The 19,848-nt window shown below is 43.1% G+C and overlaps 1 protein-coding gene across 1 annotated transcript in view; it reads right to left on the bottom strand.

Annotated features, from left to right (window-relative positions):
• The window catches only part of LOC141132728 (zinc finger CCCH-type antiviral protein 1-like), a 36,275-nt gene extending 17,166 nt beyond the window's left edge, over positions 1-19,109 (bottom strand). Inside the window, exons 1-7 of the mRNA XM_073621492.1 lie at positions 18,612-19,109; positions 14,190-14,325; positions 8,883-9,273; positions 4,196-5,335; positions 2,380-2,442; positions 2,133-2,256; positions 1,017-1,179 (exon numbers count right to left, since the gene is read on the bottom strand). Of these exons, the coding sequence (XP_073477593.1) occupies positions 1,017-1,179; positions 2,133-2,256; positions 2,380-2,442; positions 4,196-5,335; positions 8,883-9,273; positions 14,190-14,325; positions 18,612-18,904 (2,310 nt within the window). The 5' untranslated portion in view covers positions 18,905-19,109. The remainder of the gene's footprint in view (positions 1-1,016; positions 1,180-2,132; positions 2,257-2,379; positions 2,443-4,195; positions 5,336-8,882; positions 9,274-14,189; positions 14,326-18,611) is intronic.
• Positions 19,110-19,848: the final 739 nt, after the last annotated feature.

Below are 19,848 nucleotides of genomic sequence, written 5' to 3'. Positions count from 1 at the left end.
GAGGGCTTTGTTGTTTCCAGAACAAGGAAATGCAGGATTTAGCGGCATTTAAAAGGTGTTGCAAAATTGACTTTTTATAAACTCTAGTGGGTATTGTCGATATGTGCAGTAGGAAGAATGCCGGATCATTGGGGATTGGATAGTCTGTAAATTTTTGGGAGATGAGTGCGGACAGCCGTCCAAAACTCTGTCAATTTGGGGCAAGCCGAGAATATGTGTAAAATTGTCCCTATTTCTCTTTGGCATCTCCAGCAGAGCTCTGATGTGTCAGGGAAGATGGCATGTAAACGACTGGGCATCAGATACCATCTTGTTAGTATTTTAAAATTGGTCTCTTGAATTTTGGTGCACAATGATGATCTGAGGGAGAATCTTAGCATATTCTGTTTTTGGGGTGCTGTGAAGGTACGTTGGAGATCTATTTCCCATTTCGCTAGGCAAGATAGCTGTGGTTGTTTGAGGGGGTGTTCAGGAGTGCGTATGTTTTGGAAAGGACTTGAGGTAGTTGGTCTGTCCCAGAACAATATCCCTCAAAAGTGGTCAGCTGTCGAGTGAAGTTCAGGGGATTGGGTATAGAATGAAAGAAGTCCCTCAGCTCCGATATGGTGGGCCATCTTCCCTCAATCACAAACTTGGAGGCATGCTCACAAGTGTTGTCTCGTAGTGTTTTAAATGATGTAGGTGATAGTCCTGAGGGAAAATGGGGGTGTCCAAGTATCAGGGTCAAAGGCGAGTCTTTTGTTGTCCGAGATGCTGAGGAAGTAGCCTGAGAGCATTGTCTCAGTGTGTTGCTGATCAGTGGGTGAGATTTCATTTCTAAAAGGTAGTGAGTCGTAGAACCATAGCACCCCTTTAAAGGGAATATCAGATTGATTCTGTTCTATCTGTACCCAGAGTTTTATGGCAGAGTGGCGTCCCCAATCTATGACTCTGCCTAGATGGATTGCTTGATAGTATTTACAGATTGAACTGAACTTTTATATCTAATAATAAAATTTATTCTGAAGACTACTTACCATTTGGCCATACTTGGTCCAGGTGCCAAACTCATCCTTCCAGTACCAAATCCACTCAGTGGTCAGTACGTATTCAGAGGGCCTTGTGACAGATGATGGGGTGGTGAGTCTGCGGACACGTCTGGTACCCGCTTTCATAGTCTGGAAATAAACCGACTGGTACCTGAATTACAAGGCAGGAAGTGGAAATATATTCATGAAATTTTAAGGACTTTATTGTGTTGCAACAATTACTGCTGTATTGGATATGGACAGCATTAATTGTGTAAAGAACTTTGAAATTAATAATGCAGTCGTTGATACGATAAAGGAAAACTATAATGGTTTTATGTCAATCCTATTTTATTTATTTTTTTAGTTTACACATTTTTAACATGATTTTAAATATTAATTGGTTTGTAATTTATATAAATTCTTTATTTTACAAATTAAGTACAAAGTGCTCCCATGACATTTTTTTTGCAGAGCACCAAAGGGTTTTTCAACAGAGAACACAGTAGTTGCTTTTTCCTTTCAGACTGTCTCTCTTGAATTGAAACTCTGTAAGTAGATGTTAAGAGTGGTGAGTGAGGAGAATAAAGTCACTGCTTTGATGTATTCAACTGTGTGTGATATGAGCTTCAGCTCTCTAGTGCTATAAATAACAACTTCCACAATGGTGAGATTTTCATGCAGTAGTTTGTGTCTCTGTCCCTCATGCAATGTTGGGATTTCCCTGCAGTAGGTTTGTCTCCACAACCCCACAATGCAAGATTTCGCTGAAGTAGTATGTGTCTCTGCTCCTCCCACAATGGTGACGTTTCCTTGGAGTTTTTTGTCAGTGATCATACCGTCTTCTATATACCACCAATAACAATAACTGTTTTGCCGATTTATGAGTGACTCTTGTAACTATAGAAAGGCTAATGCAACAGTAGCACCCTGGACCAATTCATGCCCTCGTATAACAATAACAAACGTCATATCATTCCATTTATATTTCCCAATAACTTAGTCATGCTATCACTGTATAACAACATAAAGTGGTACACAATGTAGTTTTGCACTGATTTAAAGTAAGCTGGCAAATTCTGCAATTTGTTTCTATTTTGACCCCTGGTGTGAAAAAGCACCTACCTGACAATGTTTGGATCACTATAAGCCTTCTCTATGTATTCCATATTTAGCAGGTCCTCCCAATCTGTTCCATTGAACTCCTGCCAGCGGTATGGTAGGTAGTAGTGCATATCGGTGCACCTACCTGTCAGTCAAAAAAAAAAAAAACTGGCTGTTATCCCTGGCAGAATAACAGTTTTAATTTTTTAAGTTATGTCTCTTTATTGACAAAGTAATTTAAAATAAATTTAATCGGAATTACTCTTACCTCCAAGCTTGCAGAACTTCCAAATATTAGACAGACAAATTTCTGGAGTTTTGTCAGCCGATGCTAAAATGAAATAGAAAGGAAAAAAAATAATCATGTGCAGAACTTGTGATTTTCCATGACTTATCTCTTTTACCGATGTTTAAATATGACTGGTGTGAATTTATAGTAGTTTTAGTTATGATGGGTTTTTTACGCATTTAGAATGACTGTATCTAAGGATAAATTTGGAGCTGCAGTCTGACAGTTAGTTGCCCTGTTGACTGTCTGACCTTGTGCTGGTACCCTAGCACCTGAATGTGCATAACAATTGCAGGTAACAGAATCCTCTAGTTACAGTATTAAATTAAAATCCAAATTCAGCCAAAAAACTTAGTTTTGAACAAAACAGAGACGGGATAGCGCCTCTGTAAGGCTGCGTTGCTTTACGTGGCCCAATTTGGGTGATTTGCTCATCAGTTCCTGTCCTGATATATTTTTATCCACAAACTAAAAAATAAAAATTGCCAGGCATTGGGCTTAACCTTTATGGCAAAAATTATCAGCATCACAGTCCATGTTCTTCTTTCTCATGCTGCTGATTTTGAGGAATTGTTCTGTACCCTGTTTGCACTATTCTCTAACTAAATTTGAGCATCTGATCCATATGGGATCTCACACCTTTCACCCCCTACCCAACTGTCACAATTTGAGGTGGGGTATTTTTTTTTCTTAATTTTATACGGCCAAAATGAGAAATGACCCAACTACTAATGGGGCTCCTCATATAAAGCACTTGCCATACTTAGTTGTTGGGCAACAAGTGCTGCAATCTCTGCTGTTGCTTGATTAGGTTGGGTTTTAAAGTGTATTCCCAGCTGAAACTTTGTTTTTTGGAATAGAGTGGGAAAGAGTTAGAACCCCCTGTCAGGTTTTTATTGCTTTCCATATATACTGCAAATAAATTTAATATATTACTGAACGCTGCTGTACCCAACCTTTACTACTGGTTTTAACTCTAATTTAAAAAATAATATTCTATTCAAGTATGTATTCCTAACTGGAAAAAAGTACATTCTATTGCTCCCGTCCCTCAAATCCCCTATCTCCCACTTTCTCTTTTTTGTTGCTGTGATCCAACTTCATGTTAGAGAATGACTAAGTTGTTTTCCGTGGTAAGTAAGAGCATAGCTACCTTCTCTCTCTCTTGCTTTTGAGATGAACTATGGAATGAGTACTGTGAATAGAGTGATGCACATTACCAATGGCTAACGTGCACTGCTCGTTTCAACAAACAGACAGGAGAGGGAAAAGAAGAGGTTTGGAAGCTCAAAGAGGAGGATGTTACAAGGAGGTGGAAAAACACAGTAAGAAATGATTTGATGAAAAATAGATTACAGTTCCATTAAATAGTGAATTTGTATGGAGTATTTTTGAAAAATAGGGCTATTGTTTAGTGTCACTTTAGCTTACCCATGGGTGCTCAACCTTAGGCCCTCCAGCTGTTGAGGAACTACAAGTCCCATGAGGCATTGCAAGGCTGACAGTTACAAGCAAGACTCCAAAAGGCGGAGGCATGACGGGACTTGCAGTTTTGCAACGGCTGGAGAGCCACAGGTTAAGCATCCATGGCTTAGCCTGTCACTTTGATCAATCAGGGCAAGGTAACAGTGTCTGCTGATAGGCTGCAAATTAGACTCTTCCTGACAAGCAAAGAGGAGGAAATCTTGGTGAGGTCACCATACATTTTCTCCAAAGGGTCATCTCTATTAAGGGTCAACTTTTACATTATAAAAGGCTAATTGCTTTTCTATATTAACCAATCCCATCAGCTTACCTTTACTAGGAGCTGGCAAAGGAATAGTGATGGCTGATTGAGGTTGGGAAGCTGTAGAGTTGGTGGACTTTGGTGACAGATTCAAAGCTTTATATTCACCACTAGTTACAGTATATTGGTTTCCACTTGGTAGAATAGATTTAGTCATTGGTTCTACACTGGCATATGGTTTGTTGAAAGATGTATCAGTTCTGAATGAACCACTAGAGGAACTGAGAGGATGTGAAGAACTTGAAGGTGAAATAAGCTGAACAGTACCTGGAGAAGTCATTGGTTTTGGTCGAGCAGTATATGAATCTTCTCTAATAGGTGATGTTTGTGTTGGTGAAGGAGTTTTGAAAACATTAGCTGGACCAGTCTCTGGAGAGCTTGCCATCTTACCAAATTCCCTATTCGTTTTTTGGTCAGGAAAAGGTGAACTTTTTGTTGACAATTTCTCTGTTATATTGGAAGTTGCCGAAGTCTTTGAAGCATTATAAGAACTAATACTTGTTGTAGCCCCTATAGGAGAGTTTACAGATGTTGTTGAAGGTATTGCTTGAACCTTGGATGCTCCTGCTTCTGGCGGATTCAATGATCTACCAGATACACTAACTTGTTTTGGCTGAGCAGCATTTGAAACTTCTCCAGTAAAGTACAATGATGTTTTTGATGTTGAAGAGGATGACAGAGAAATATTGCCTGGTCCAGGCAATAAAGAACCCGCCATCTTACCAAGTTCTGTATTACGTTTTTGGTCAGGAACAAATGATCTTTTTACAGAAGAGTCCTGTTTTATGTCGAAAGCTGTGGAAGGTTTTGGTGAAACATTATCTGTACTAAGTCTTGTTTCAGCCTTAAGTGAAGCCCCCATAGGAGAGGTTACAGGTGTTGTTAAAGGTGTTGCTGGAACTTTGAATGCTTCTGTCACTGCCGGACTTGGTGGTCTACCAGATCCACTAACTGGTTTTGGCTGAGGCCTTATCTGAGGCTGAGGCATTGTGATATGGCAAGGTTTTTTTATGTTGTCATCGCTCTTTTCTGAATGTATGCCATGATCACTATCATTGGAGCTATCATCATTATCTTCATCTCCAGAAAGTTGACCATTACTGCACTGAGATGATGGGCGACTGGTAGATCGAAACGGAAATCGGGGCCCTAAAGAAAGTGGAAAAACATTTTAAAAGCTAGGAGAGATAGATCTGGTTTTACATCTACAAAGGAAGAACGAAAGACAGACACACAGTTATTGCTAAACGTATATTTATATTGGGTCATGTAATATGTTTATTACCATCATCCCCTGTACAGTGGCTATAAATTCAGATAGGGCTAACAATAGGTATGTCTGCATTGGATTAGATGAGAGGGAAGGTAAAAAGCACAGATGCCATAGTACATTTGCTCCAGAAGGATGGCTCCATCATTGTTTGTGCATCATTCTGGATGTGATAGACTGTGATACACACTCAGAGATGTCACAATCATGTGAATCATGTGAATCCTGGTGTCTGTGCAGTTCATGGATGTGTTCACAAATGTCTGACTGCCCCTGCTGCAGCCTCTCATTTTGTGATTTGCTACAAAGTTACATTGCTGTATTGATGGCATGATCTCAGCCTAATGGCCCGTACACACGATCCGAAAATCGTATGAAAAATACTGCTTTCGTCGCGATCGTACGATAATCGGATCGTTAGTTCAGAGCTTTCAAGAGCCGATCATGAAAGTCCCTCAGATATTTTTCAATCGGACATGCAGGAAAATTTTCCTTGTATGATACCAGATTGTACGATTTTCGTTTAGTCGGTACAGTTTTCGTCCGAAAATACAATACAAATACATTACAACACATGACATCACTTCCGATTTTTTTTTTTCTGTCTTACGAGAATTTTCGTGACTTTAGTAACCTATTCAATTTCCACTTTCGACTAGCAAGCGAAAAAAAGTCGGATGATCTGTCGTCCGATATTCGGAACATGTGTACAGGGCATTAGCAAGGTCACTGGAGCTCAAGGATGTCTTTTTAATGATGGAGCTCTTAAAGATTGGGCCTGTATATTGTGGCATGTCAGGACTTCATTCCTGCAGACTTGTAAATTTACTGAGAAGTCCTCTAAAATTGATAAAAAAATTGCCATTCCAATGTTAGGAAGTGCTTAGGAAGACACAAAGAATTCAGATATTCAGGTAAAAGACAAAAAGGCCAGATTGGATAGAAGTTCCCCTTGTCAGGGTAAATATATGTACACACAGTATCTCACAAAAGTGAGTACACCCCTCACATTTTTGTAAATATTTTATTATACCTTTTCATGTGACAACACTGAAGAAATGACACTTTGCTACAATGTAAAGTAGTGAGTGTACAGCTTGTATAACAGTGTAAATTTGCTGTCCCCTCAAAATAACTCAACACACAGCCATTAATGTCTAAACCACTGGCAACAAAAGTGAGTACACCCCTAAGTAAAAATGTCCAAATTGGGCAGAAAGTGTCAATATTTTGTGAGGGGTGTACTCGCTTTTGTGAGATACTGTATATATCTAGATCTAGATAGATAGATAGATAGATAGATAGATAGATAGATAGATAGATAGATAGATAGATAGATAGATAGATAGATAGATAGATAGTTAATTAGTATGTTATAGAGATACAAATCATATAGTATGATGAGCACAGAAAATTTTAGGATGTTTCGTCAGTCATTTTGTTTCTGGCTTACTAATGTGCATTGATGTTTTATATCTTGTTTAAAATTGAAAGTTGAAATTTAACAGAAGTTAAAGAGTTCAAAATAAGGAAAGAATGTCATGCCATCTGGAGACATATACATGAGGAAATTATGCAATCATTTTTTGCTTGTCCAGATAAGGTTTTGGTATCCTTTTAGAATGTTATAAAAATGAATTTTTAAATCACCCCATACGGTTAAATTTACAGGGAATACCCCTTCCAATGATGCAGATTAGGTGTTTCTTGTGAAGAGTACTGTTAATACTACACCATACCAAGCCATTTTAGACAATATTTCCCTTCCAACCTTGCACTTGTTTGGGGAAGGCACTTTTCTGTTTCAGCATGACTGTGTGGCATGTACAAATCCAGTTCCACAGAGACATGGTGTGACCAGTTTGGTGTGGAGGAACTCAAGTGACTTGCACGGAGCCCTAACCTCAACCCTACTGAACACCTTTGGGATGAATTGGAACACTGATTATAAGCCTTTTCATTTAACATCAGTACTTGACCTCACAAATGGGCATAACTTCCCAAAGTCAAACTCCAAAATCTTGTGGAAAACCCTCCCAGAATAGTAGGGGCTGGTATAGCCACAAAGGTGGAGGGGGGGGTGTGAGGGGGGGAAACATATTAACGCCTACAGTTATGGAATAGGATGTCCAGGAAACTCAAGAGGTGTCTTTATGGTGATGTAATTGCTTGATAAGGGTTTATTTTCACTTCTCAAAAAATAAATAAATTAGTACAGAAAACTGGGTTAAAGTTTGAAATAATTTATACTAAGGCAGGCCTTATTACATGAAGGGTTGTCTTTCCCTCTTTTTTTAGTTGTGGGCGGCCCCCAATGATGGATTGAGAGCCGCTGATGACATCAGTGCTGCCCTTTCTATCACTACGCTATGCAGGGTGCTGTGGTGATCCCGCCTCAAGGGGCAGGTCCATTATGCTGCATTAACAAGCTCTCCTTGGTCTTGAAGGATGAATGACACTGGGCATCCTTCAAAACAGAAGGCATCTAGTGGTAGAAGATAATAAATGTGAGGGACGTTGCCAGCAAAAATGTGAGTATTGCAGTTAGATACTGGTTTTCTTTTCAAACTTTCTAAGGGACCATGAAAAAAGCTAGACATACATGGATCACAATTTGGCTGGTTCAGCAGGGACCGGACGATTTTTGATTCATCTATGACCTATTGATCCATGTTTGGCCATTCCTGTTCATGAAATCTAATGATGATAATGGGCATTTTGGAAAACGTTGGTTTGATTAGCACTGCAGCAGTGATCTGCGTATTCTGACATCAGTCCTGTTGTCAGAATACAGTAGCACAGCGGTGAGGATTCCTCCATCCACCTTTGTGAGTTTTTGCTGAAAAACATGAGTCCGAAAAAACAGACTCATGTATGCCCAGCTTTAGACTATAAGGGATACAGTTTTCAGCTCCATTCACCACAGCCAGCTATCTGGACAGTGAAAGAGCAACAACAGAATGATTAGGTTGTCACTCATTTCACACTTATCTCATCTCCATTCAATGATTCTCCTTCCAGGACCCAACACCCTGAAAATGTGTCTGTTCCCTATCCATTTCAGTTACTTAAGCAGCTGAACAGCAAAGCATATAGAAAACAATTACTTATTTTGCATCATGGGATCAGAGGATTTTTCCAATACATAAGAAGAGATCATCCTCAGTGAAAACCTGCACATCAAAGACATGCAAATCTTGACTTTTCCTATAATCAACAGAGGGTCTTGAGGGGCAAAAGTGGGTGGGACAAATTCTGTCTCTTACAGGAAAAGGCTAGAAATTATTTCAACTGGCTATATCTCAGGATTTCTGGAGCTTTCCACAAAAGATGACTGCTTATGTATTTTTCCATCATAGGCTCAGTTTAAGCTGCCCACGTTTGTGACAGGTTCACTTCAAACATTTATTAACAGGATACCAGTACCATCAAATTTTCTTTCTCTGTTCCTTCCCTCCAAGAAGTCCTGGGAGCCATCTTTTCTACTATGTCTTGGCCTTCCTCTCCCTCTCCCTCTGCCTCTGCCTCTTCCTCTGCCTCTTGCTGGCCATTGAGCCTTCCTGGCCTCTTCACAATTAGTCTCCTCCCGTAGCTGCTGATGTCTCTCATTGTGTTTCAGGTCACAGAGTATCTGAAAGTTCTGAACAGTCTTCTGGCTCAGCCAGCCACAGGTAAGTATAACTTTTGATTCCAGGAGATTGTGCGATCTTTTACAAAAGCGGGCGTTGCATTCACCTCGTGTAAAATATCTGCATGTGTGGAGGCGCGTACAATCATCTCCTTTGTCACAGCTCAAATGCATGTATTTTGAACAGTCCTGCAGGGAAATGGATCACAATGTAACAAGCAGTGCAATCATGTTAAAAAAAATATTGGACAGGTTTCACCGTTCTAGTAACACTGAAAGCACAGATATAAAAGACACAACTCTGTAACTCTGTATTTCTTAATATGTCATTACATTTTTTTTAATTAAATGTAAGCTTTGTAAGTACCTGAACTGGTACCAGCCTCTTGCAGTTCCTGTCCAGCAGAGCTCAGAGTGGGAGAGGAAGAAACAGCACAAGCAGATATTCCGTTGTACTGCAGTGCTCCAATGGCGTCACTGGGGGGGGGGGGGGGGGCAGAGGGGGCCCTGACCCCCCCCCAACATTATGCTTTGCCCCACCATGTGCCCCCCCAATTTAAAAAAAAAAAACATTTTTATTTTATTTTTTTTACAAAAAGGCAATGTCTAAGAGGGAGAGCATCCCCAGACAGCTCCTGCGGGTGATTCCTCCCCCCTCCCTCTGCTCGCTGACACTGCATAATGCGAGCGTTCACACAACCACAGCCGCCCAATCTTCTCCTTCCCCTGCATCCTCATTGGCAGGGAGAAGAGCGAGTTGCAGGAAGGACTCCACCAGGACTCTTAGTTACTGAAAAAACAGACTGATTTCTCCCATCCTTAGGACAGGAGAACCAGCCTGTAAATTCCAAGAGATGCCAGACCAGCGCTGTCAATAGCAGGGGCAGGACAGCAAGAGGAGGCTGGGGAACCCCACAGTGGCAGAACACCAGGGCCTGGTGGCAAGACAACCTTTGCAACCCTGATAGTTCTCCCACTGCTTTGGACCCTTATATTTTCTTGGTATGCTGGTGACATATTTCTCTTATTTTCTGCCACCCTGGGGGGGGCCCAATACAGTAGGAAGGGAACTCACTGCAGAACATGTGAAAGGGCCATTGTGGGATCGTAGTAAAGGGCCCCAGGATATATATATATATATAATTGCATTTTATAGTTGCCCCCCCTACTTTTGTCCCTGTCCACCCATGTGCCCCCCCTAAATATGAAAGCTGGAGACGCCACTGCAGTGCTCTTGTGCTAATAGCAGAGTGACAAAAATAAATCAGCTAAGCAGTCTGCTGCTTCTCCTTTCACCGTTCAGTCACAAGCTGGGGCAAAGACAAAGACTGGATAAAAAATAAGTCTCTTGCACTGCAGTATAGGACAGTGCTGTGTGGCAGAGCTGTGTAAATCTCTTGACAGGATGGACAGAAATATAAATCTTTTGACAGGTAAATCAGACCCAATATATGTATTTCATTTGAGTATTTAGCTGTTTTGCTTGGAATTCAGCATTAATGGCTAGCTGTTTTATTGGTCCCATTTGCGACTGGGCCCTGAGGGAGCAACAAGGCCCCTTCCAATTAAAAGCTCTCACTCACTGACTCATACAGTAAGTAAATAGAAAAATAGAAAACGTCATGATATAAAAGTAAAAGTTAATCCTGCATAGTTAGTATGACAAATTGCTGCCACATTTCTCCTTTGTAATGAAAGATTACTCAGCGGCAGCTGGTCCATAAGGGGCACAGCCCCCCTAATTTCCATGTGGGGTACCGGACTCATAGGTTTCTTTGATTATTTTATTTTTTTTAGCACATGATGAGAACCTAAGGCTCTAATTGGCTTCAAAAGGGTTGGGCTCAACCCACCCACTTATGACATTAGCGAATCAATATTCGCTATTGTCTTCCTGCTTCTCCCCCTGGCCATCAGGACAGGAGGCGGATCTTAAGACCGGATTAACTGGGAGGAGAAACCGGGTAAGCTGCGAACGTGGATGAGGTGAGTGTGGAGACCTGGCGGGGGGGGGTTTGTTTGACACTCCCAATATATACAGTATTGCCTGCCTACAGTTCATAAAAAGTGTATTTTTGGTTTTCAGGTCGAACAGATTTCACTTCACTTCCTGTCCCAAAGACATAACAGGAAGTGAGAGGAAATCCCCCTCTTGGACAGCTGTTACTAGAGCAGCTGTCCCCATTGGAAGTTTTCCCCTCACCTCCAGTTCTGTTGACAAGTAAAAAATTTGGATTTCTATCACTTGCTGAACCAGTTTTGGTTCTACATATACTTAAAGGCTGAACACCAGGCAGACAAATAAACACACAAACAAGTATAACACATATATGGGAACTGTTTTAACTACCAAATAATTTATTGTTCTGCCCAGCTAGTCCAGTATTCCAGACACCCCTACGAGAAACATAGCCAGGTTTTAAGCTGATCATATATTCTGTTTTTATATCAATACCCCAGAATCACTGGTACCTCACTACCCCTTTTAATTTCTTCTTTATCTCAAGCCCCAACTCACCTTCTCATACCTCAGTCCCCCTTGTCAATCTTATCTTATCTCAATACCCCTACTCACCCCCTTGTACCTTAGTATTATTGTCACTCTATTCTTGTCTCAACTCCCCAAATCACTCCATCGTACCTTAGTACCCTTGTCATTCTCTTATTATCTCAATTACCCAACTCACCATTCATACAGTAGTATTCTTGTAACTCTCTTCTTATTTCAACTCCCCAAATCACCCCTTCGCAGTACCTTGTCATTGTCTTCTTATCTCAACTCCTCAACCCACTCCTCTTACTATAGTATCCTTGTTATTCTCTTATCTCAATGCCCCAACTCAACCCCTCATACATTAGTACTCCTGTAATTCTCTTCTTATCTCAGTTTCCCAATTTACTCCCTAGTCAGGGCCGCTGATAAGGCAGTAGAACTGGCCCTGTTCTATTGGGCCCAGGTCCCATCAGCTAAGCATGGGGGCCCAGGGCAGCTTTATTGCTCATTTCTGTATAAATAAATAAATGGATTTTAGTAGACCACATTCCCACTCCTTCTTAAATTACATTTCCCTGGGCCCCATCAAGTCAACAGAGAGGCCGAGGAGGTGGGAACTGAAGACGGACTTTTTTCATTTTTGGGGCGTAGGTGGATAAAGTCAGTGCCGCTGTTCCACTGCACCCCGAGAGAGGGGGGTGTAGGCATGGTTGGGGGGCCCTGTCATGAAGGCTGTACGTGGCCCCATGATTTCTAATAGCAGCCCTAGTACTTATACATTTTTGTCATTCTCTTCTTTTCTCAATAATTCAACTGCCCCCGTCATAACAGCACCCTTGTAATTCTCTTCTTATCTCAATACTCTTGCCTCCTGACACCTTCTCACTACAGTACCGCTTGTCATTCTCTTCTTATCTCAATACTCCAACTCATCCCCCCATACTTCAGTACTCTTGTCATTCTCTTCTTATCTCAATACTCCAACTCATCCCCCCATACTTCAGTACTCTTGTCATTCTCTTCTTATCCCAACACTTCTATACCTATTCACATTTTGCCCCTATAATACCACAACTCACACTTTCCTTACCCCAGACACCTAAGGTTCACAAAATTCTTACCCTAAAACTCCCAAAATCATTTTCCTTTGTCACAAATACCTCTAGCATCATCTTCCTCTTGCCACAAGCACCCACACTTTTACTCTCCATACTCCAAACCCCAGCAGCCTAATGCCTCGTACACACGATCGCACATTCTGACAACAAAATCCATGTTTTTTTTCTGACAGATGTTGGCTCAAACTTGTCTTGCATACACACGGTCACACAAATCTTGTCGGAAATTCCAGACGTCAAGAACACGGTGTACGACGAGCCGAGAAAAATGAAGTTCAATAGCCAGTGCGGCTCTTCTGCTTGGTTCCGAGCATGCGTGGAACTTTGTGCGTCGGAATTGTGTACACACAATATGAATTTACGAGAACGAATTTTGTTGTCGGAAAATTTGAGATCCAAATTCCGCTGAAAATGTTCGATGAAACCTACACACAGTCGGAATTTCCGACAACAAGCTCCCATCAAACATTTCCCGTCGGAAAGTCTGACCGTGTGTACGGGGCATTAGAGTTAAACTCCTCAATTCTCAATACCACAAAATCCGAACCTCCTTCTCTCACTCCTTTTACTTACCTCTGGTCCCTTGAGGAGTGGTGGCACAGGTACAGTTTACTAATGATGTAGAGGCCTATTCACTGATCCATTATGACAGAGAATTCATATACATTCCATTTTTAGTGGCATTTTTTTAAAATTAAAGTATATATGAAGTCAAAGCTTTTTTTTGTTTTAGTAGACAAATTACTTCACTTTGATCTCAGTGACAACGATCATCAGGACAAAGAGAGAGGGTCAATGTTTCCAGTGGGTTTTAACCCTTACACACTACATCTACAAAATGCAAAAAATGTGCAAGTCACCAGCAACCTGCAGATACTGACACGTTTGATTTAAAGTATAACTAAAAGCATAAAACTTTTATTTTTGTTTTGGCTAGAATAGAGAGGGATTATCATACCTGTCAGGTTTTTATTGCTGTCAGTGTCCCGTTAGGGAGTTTCACCCTCTCTATTTGTCCTGTTTACCCTGATAATTGAAAGGGAAAGTAAAAGAAAATCACACATTCTGGGTTGTCCCCAGAAAAGTAATAGAGGGGAAATCTTCCAATGGGGACACTAGTTCTAGTGACCTGGGGATCCCCAAAGAATTCTCTTGATTTGCACGGATTTCCTCTCACTTACTGTTTGACTATGGGACAGGAAGTTAAGGGAAATCTCCCAAATGGAACACAGATGGCAAAAAACAAATCTGACAAGGTTTATAACCTTCCCTTACTCTATCAAAAAAAAAAAAAAAAAAAAGTTTTGCCTATAGTTCTACTTTAAAATCATGCCCTGATCTTTGTAAACACATACACAGTCATGAATTCATTGGCTGTTGTCTGTATCGTATGATCATTTGTGACCTGTATATCCAGAAAAACAAGACAACTCATCTCTTCTACTTCATGGTACACGTGATCATTAATGGCAGTAAGAGAACCTTGGATTTACCTCTGGCAGCAGTAGGTTGTCATTCTGGAACAGCAGAACTGTGATTTCCTCCTCATTCAGTCCGCTTAGCTCATTGGCTTTTAGCACGGTGCGGTTGTGGTCAGACAGGACGTCGTGGGAGAATCTGCAGCGAGGCCTGGAATGGGAAGAAAGCAGTAAAATCAGATTCTGGGTGGAAAGGAGTTAATAGACAATTATGAGTTGAAAGTTCTGGGTTGCAAAGGTAAAATATACAGTATGTTTATTTAATGCCACTCAGCAGGGCAACACATCCTGACCTGCTAAGTAATTCACGAGAGAAATCTTATTTTGGACAGATTCCAGCAGGCTGGTAGACACTTCATTCAGAAGAGTTTCAGTTCATGGTCTTTTACAATAACCTTGTACAACTTACTCCAAGCCTCACAGCCTCCTACCTCAGTACTGTTTTGTAGGAGGTGGATGGAAGGCGCGTGATCAAACACTTGCATCAAGACATGTATGGTTTATTCATGTATAGGAATACAGACATAAAGTCATATAGATATAAAATCATACAAATACTACATTACATAAAAACAGGTAACAAAATAAGTACTAGGAAGTTAAAGCTGGGGTATGCCCATGTTGAGGCAGGTGTTTAAAAAAGGCTGACGCGTTTCGAGGGTAACCTCTTCATCAGAGCCAGGAGAACAGGAGCACAGTCTGTATGGGCCGGTAGGCCGACATGTGTACATGGGGAGAGGTGGTGTGGCTAGTAGGAGGGTATGTCCTGTGATGGATAATTGATTATTCCAAGTTCCATACCAGTCCACGTCCAGGTGTTCTGGACAAAAGTAGTATTTGTGTATCTTCTTGCCGGATCCTTGGGAAAGCTGAAGATTCCAAATGATATAAGAATGCACTCCTACACGGTTCTGGAAGGTCTTCTTGTGAGAGCTGGGATGCACGGCTTTCCAGGATCTGTGGCAGAGGTCCACTGGTGACTGAGCGGGAAGGGCGGTAGGTAGTGTGAGCAGCGCGGCGGCTCCGTCCAGTCCGGACACATCGGAGGGGGAATGACAGGGAATCTACCTCAGTACCCCTTGTCATTCTCCTCTTTCCCCATTATGCCTAGCATCAGGTGCGGCCCGTGCATTGTGGGTGCACGGGCACCGCCCCCCCTAATCCCTGTTGCCGCCTCTGGATCCATGCGCCCAGCCCCTTTCAGGACGCCGGACGCATGGAATCCTATGGCAGCGTGGGCAGGGGTGTTTTTTTATTTTTGAAGCACCTGATTAGAGCCTGAGGCTCTAATAGGCTTCAAAAAAGGGTGGGCTTGGGGCGCAGAGAGTGCGCCCTGATCCCGCCCTGTTGTGTGACCATAGCGAATGAAATTTCGCTATTTTTACACCACAGTGCCTCCCCGCCAATCAGGAGGCAGGTGAGACCTGTTTCCTGATTAGCCAAAGTGCCGGGCATCCTATTGGATGCCTGGTGCTTTGGCGGAAGAGACACACAGGGGAGGAAGCTGCCGCTGCTGACACAGGAGGAGAGGACCCAACAGCCCGAATAGAGGACGAGACGCAGTGGATGCAGGAGACGTCGCCTGCCCATCCCCCAGCTCGCTGCCGTCACCCGGATGGGGTAAGTGCCAGTCTGATGGCAAGGGGGGGTCATATGTTGGCCACAGGCTGTATATGATGGGAAGAAGCTGCATATGACGGGCACAGGCTGCATATGACGGGCACATGCTGCATATGATGGGCACAGAAGCTGCATAAGATGGGCACAGAAGCTGCATATGATGGGTACAGAGGCTGCATATGATGGGCACAGGCTGCATAAGATGGGCACCGAAGCTGCATAAGATGGGCACAGAAGCTGCATAAGATGGGCGTAGAGGCTGCATATGATGGGCACAGAGGCTGCATATGATGGGCACAGAGGCTGCATATGATGGGCACAAGCTGCATATGATGGGCACAGGCTGCATATGACGGGCACATACTGCAAATTATGGTCACAGGCTGCATATCATGGGCACAGAGGCTGTATGATGGGCACAGAGGCTGTATAGGATGGGCACAGGCTGCACATGATGGGCACAGAGGCTGCATATGATGGGCATAGAGGCTGCATATGATAGGCACAGAGGCTGCATATGATAGGCACAGGCTGCATAAGATGGGCACAGAAGCTGCATATGAAGGGCACAGGCTGCATATGATGGGCACAGAGGCTGCATATGCTGGGCACAGAGGCTGCATATGCTGGGCATAGGCTGCATATGATGGGCAGAAGCTGCATATGACGGGCACAGGCTGCATATCACGGGCACAGACTACATATGATGGGCACAGGCTGCATATGATGGGCGCAGAGGCTGCATATGATGGGCACAGGCTGCATATGATGGGCACAAAGGCTGCATATGATGGGCACAGGCTGCTTATGATGGGCATAAGCTGCATATGATGGGCACAGAGGCTGCATATGATGGGCACAGAGGCTGCATATGTTGGGCACAAGCTGCATAAGATGGGCACAGAAGCTGCATATGATGGGCACAGGCTGCATATGATGGGCACAGAGGCTGCATAAGATGGGCACAGAAACTGCATAAGATGGGCACAGAAGATGCATAAGATGGGCACAGAGGCTGCATATGATGGGCACAAGCTGCATATGACAGGCACAGGCTGCATATGGCGGGCACATGCTGCAAATTATGGGCACAGGCTGCATATTATGGGCACAGAGGCTGTATGATGGGCACAGAGGCTGTATATAATGGGCACAGGCTGCATATGATGGGCACAGAGGCTGCATATGATGGGTACAGAGGCTGCATATGATGGGCACAGGCTGTATGATGGGCACAGGCTACATAAGATGGGCACAGAGGCCGCATATGTTGGGCACAGGCTGCATAAGATGGGCACAGAAGCTGCATATGATGGGCACAGGCTGCATATCACGGGGACAGACTGCATAAGATGGGCACAGAGGCTGTAATTGATGGGCACAGGCAGCATATGATGGGCACAGAGGCTTCATATGATGGGCACAGGCTGCATAAGATGGGCACAGAAGCTGCATATGATGGGCACAGAAGCTGCATATGATGGGCACAGGCTGCATATGATGGGCAGAAACTGCATATGACAGGCACAGGCTGCATATCACGGGCACAGACTGCATAAGATGGACACAGAGGCTGCATATGATGGGCACAGAGGCTGCATATGATGGGCACAGAGGCTGCATATGATGGGCACAAGCTGCATATGATGGGCACAGAGGCTGCATATGTTGGACACAGGCTGCATAAGATGGGCACAGAAGCTGCATATGATGAGCACAGACTGCATATGATGGGCACAGAGGCTGCATATGTGGGGCACAGGCTGCATATGATGGGTAGAAGCTGCATATCATGGGCACAGGCTGCATATCATGGGCACAGAGGCTGCATATGATGGGCACAGAGGCTGTATGATGGGCACAGAGGCTGCAATCAATGGCACAGTGGCTGCATTTTATGGGGCACAGTGACTGCAAATGATGGGCACAGTGAGGCTACAATTAATGTTTCTTAGAATTTTTCAAGTTTGCTTGCGCCCCCCCCCCCCCCCCCCCCCCGCCAAAAAAAAAATTTTTCAGCACCAGCCGCCACTGCCTAGCTTACCCCTCTAAGCCCCTTACCCCTGTGGTTGAACTAGATGGATTTGTGTCTTTTTTCAACCTGACTAACTATGTAACCCCAAGTAGCCCTTATTATTTTCTTCTTATCACAATACCCCAACTCACTCCCTTGTACCTTAGCACCCCTTGTCATTCTCTTTTTATCCCAAAATGTCTAGCTTACCCCTCTAACCCCTATTTTCTTTTTATCACAATATCCTAACTCACCACTTCAGTACCCCTTGTGATTCGCTTCTTATCCCAATAATATGCCCAACCTGCTCTTCTAACCCCAGTACCCCTTATTATTCTCTTCTTATTTCAATAGCCCAACTCACCCCTTGTACCTTAGCACCCATTGCCATTCTCTTCTTCTCTGAATAGTTCCAACTTACCTCTAACCCCAGTTCCCCTTATCATTGTCCTCTAATTCCAATAGCCCTGACTTACCCCGGTTACCTCAGTACCCTTTGTTACTATACTCTTATCCCAATACCTCCAACTTACCCTACTCCACCTTGCCTTTCTCTTCTTATCCCAGTACGCCCAAAACCCATTCACCTCTTACTCCAGTAGCACCGTGGGTGCTAATTTCTAACCCTACAACCTCCAAACTTAATTTCCTCTTTCACCAATTCTTTGAGTCATCCTTTTCGTGTCACAATCCCCCACATATCTGTATCGCAAATCCCAGTTCCCTCAGAATTAGCCTCAATACCCCAAGAATTACCCACCTCTGTCTCTTACAACTCCCTTTACCCCCCCCCCTTTACCTACCTCCGGTAGGGAGGACACTGGCCTCTCAGGTAGTGGCGGCACAGGTGCAATTTGGAGCAGTTCTCATCCTCCTCTTCCCCCTTTGGGAACAGGTATCGATCACAGATCCTCAGGGGGCTCTGGGCCAGGACCATCTGGGAGCTCTGCGGGAACCTAAGAACCTCATCCTGCAGGATCTGCTCAATTTGCTCCGCTGGAAGATCCAGGAGTTCTCTCAACTGATCCCTCTCCAGCCGACCACCATGTGAGCACAACAGTTTGGTCAGATAGGCGGTGACTGCGGGGTCCGACATGGTCCCTGGGCCCTGATACAGCCTGAAGTCTAAGGTCTTTGTAATAGCCTGATGCCTACTCCTCTGTATATGTCACAGATTTCTGAAGTGAGGTAAGGAAACAGCAGAGGGCGGTTCATCCACATCACAACGGAGAATAGAAACTAAAACTGCTCAGCACAGCAAGAGTCACAGTAATCTGAGCTGTTGAGGACTGACACACAGAAAACTGAACAGTGTTGACAAAGGGGACACAGAGACAACCTCCAGCATAGAGGGCGTGGACAGAAATTGTGCAGCAATTTAACCACTTAAGGACCAAGCCTCTTTTTTAGATGTGTTGTTTACAAGTTAAAAACAGTTTTTTTTTTGCTAGAAAATTACTTAGAACCCCAAACATTATATCATTATATATATATTTTTTTCTAACACCCTAGAGAATAAAATGGTTGCTGCAATACTTTATGTCACACTGTATTTGTGCAGCGGTCTTACAAGCAGAAAAAATACACTTTTTTGAATTAAAAAATAAGACAACAATAAAGTTAGCCCATTTTATTTTAATATTGTGAAAGATAATGTTACGCCGAGTAAATTGATACCCAACATGTCATACTGTAAAATTGCGCCCCCTCGTGGAATGGCGACAAACTTTTACTTTTAAAGATCTCCATAGGCAACGTTTAAAAAATTCTACAGGTTGCATGTTACAGAGGAGGTCTATGGCTAGAATTATTGCTCTCGCTCTACCCATCGCGGCGATACCTCACATGTGTGGTTTGAACACCGTTTTCATATGCGGGCGCTACTCACGTATGCGTTTGCTTGTGCACGCGAGCTCGGCGGGATGGGGCGCATTTGAAAAAAAAAATGTTTCTATTAATTTTACCTTTTATTTTTACACTGTTTAAAAAAAACATGGTGTCACTTTTATTCCTATTACAAGGAATGTAAACATCCCTTGT

The sequence above is a fragment of the Aquarana catesbeiana genome, linkage group LG03 (assembly GCF_042186555.1).
Source record: "Aquarana catesbeiana isolate 2022-GZ linkage group LG03, ASM4218655v1, whole genome shotgun sequence".
NCBI lineage: Eukaryota > Metazoa > Chordata > Amphibia > Anura > Ranidae > Aquarana > Aquarana catesbeiana.
This window is presented reverse-complemented; position numbering and strand designations above follow the sequence as displayed.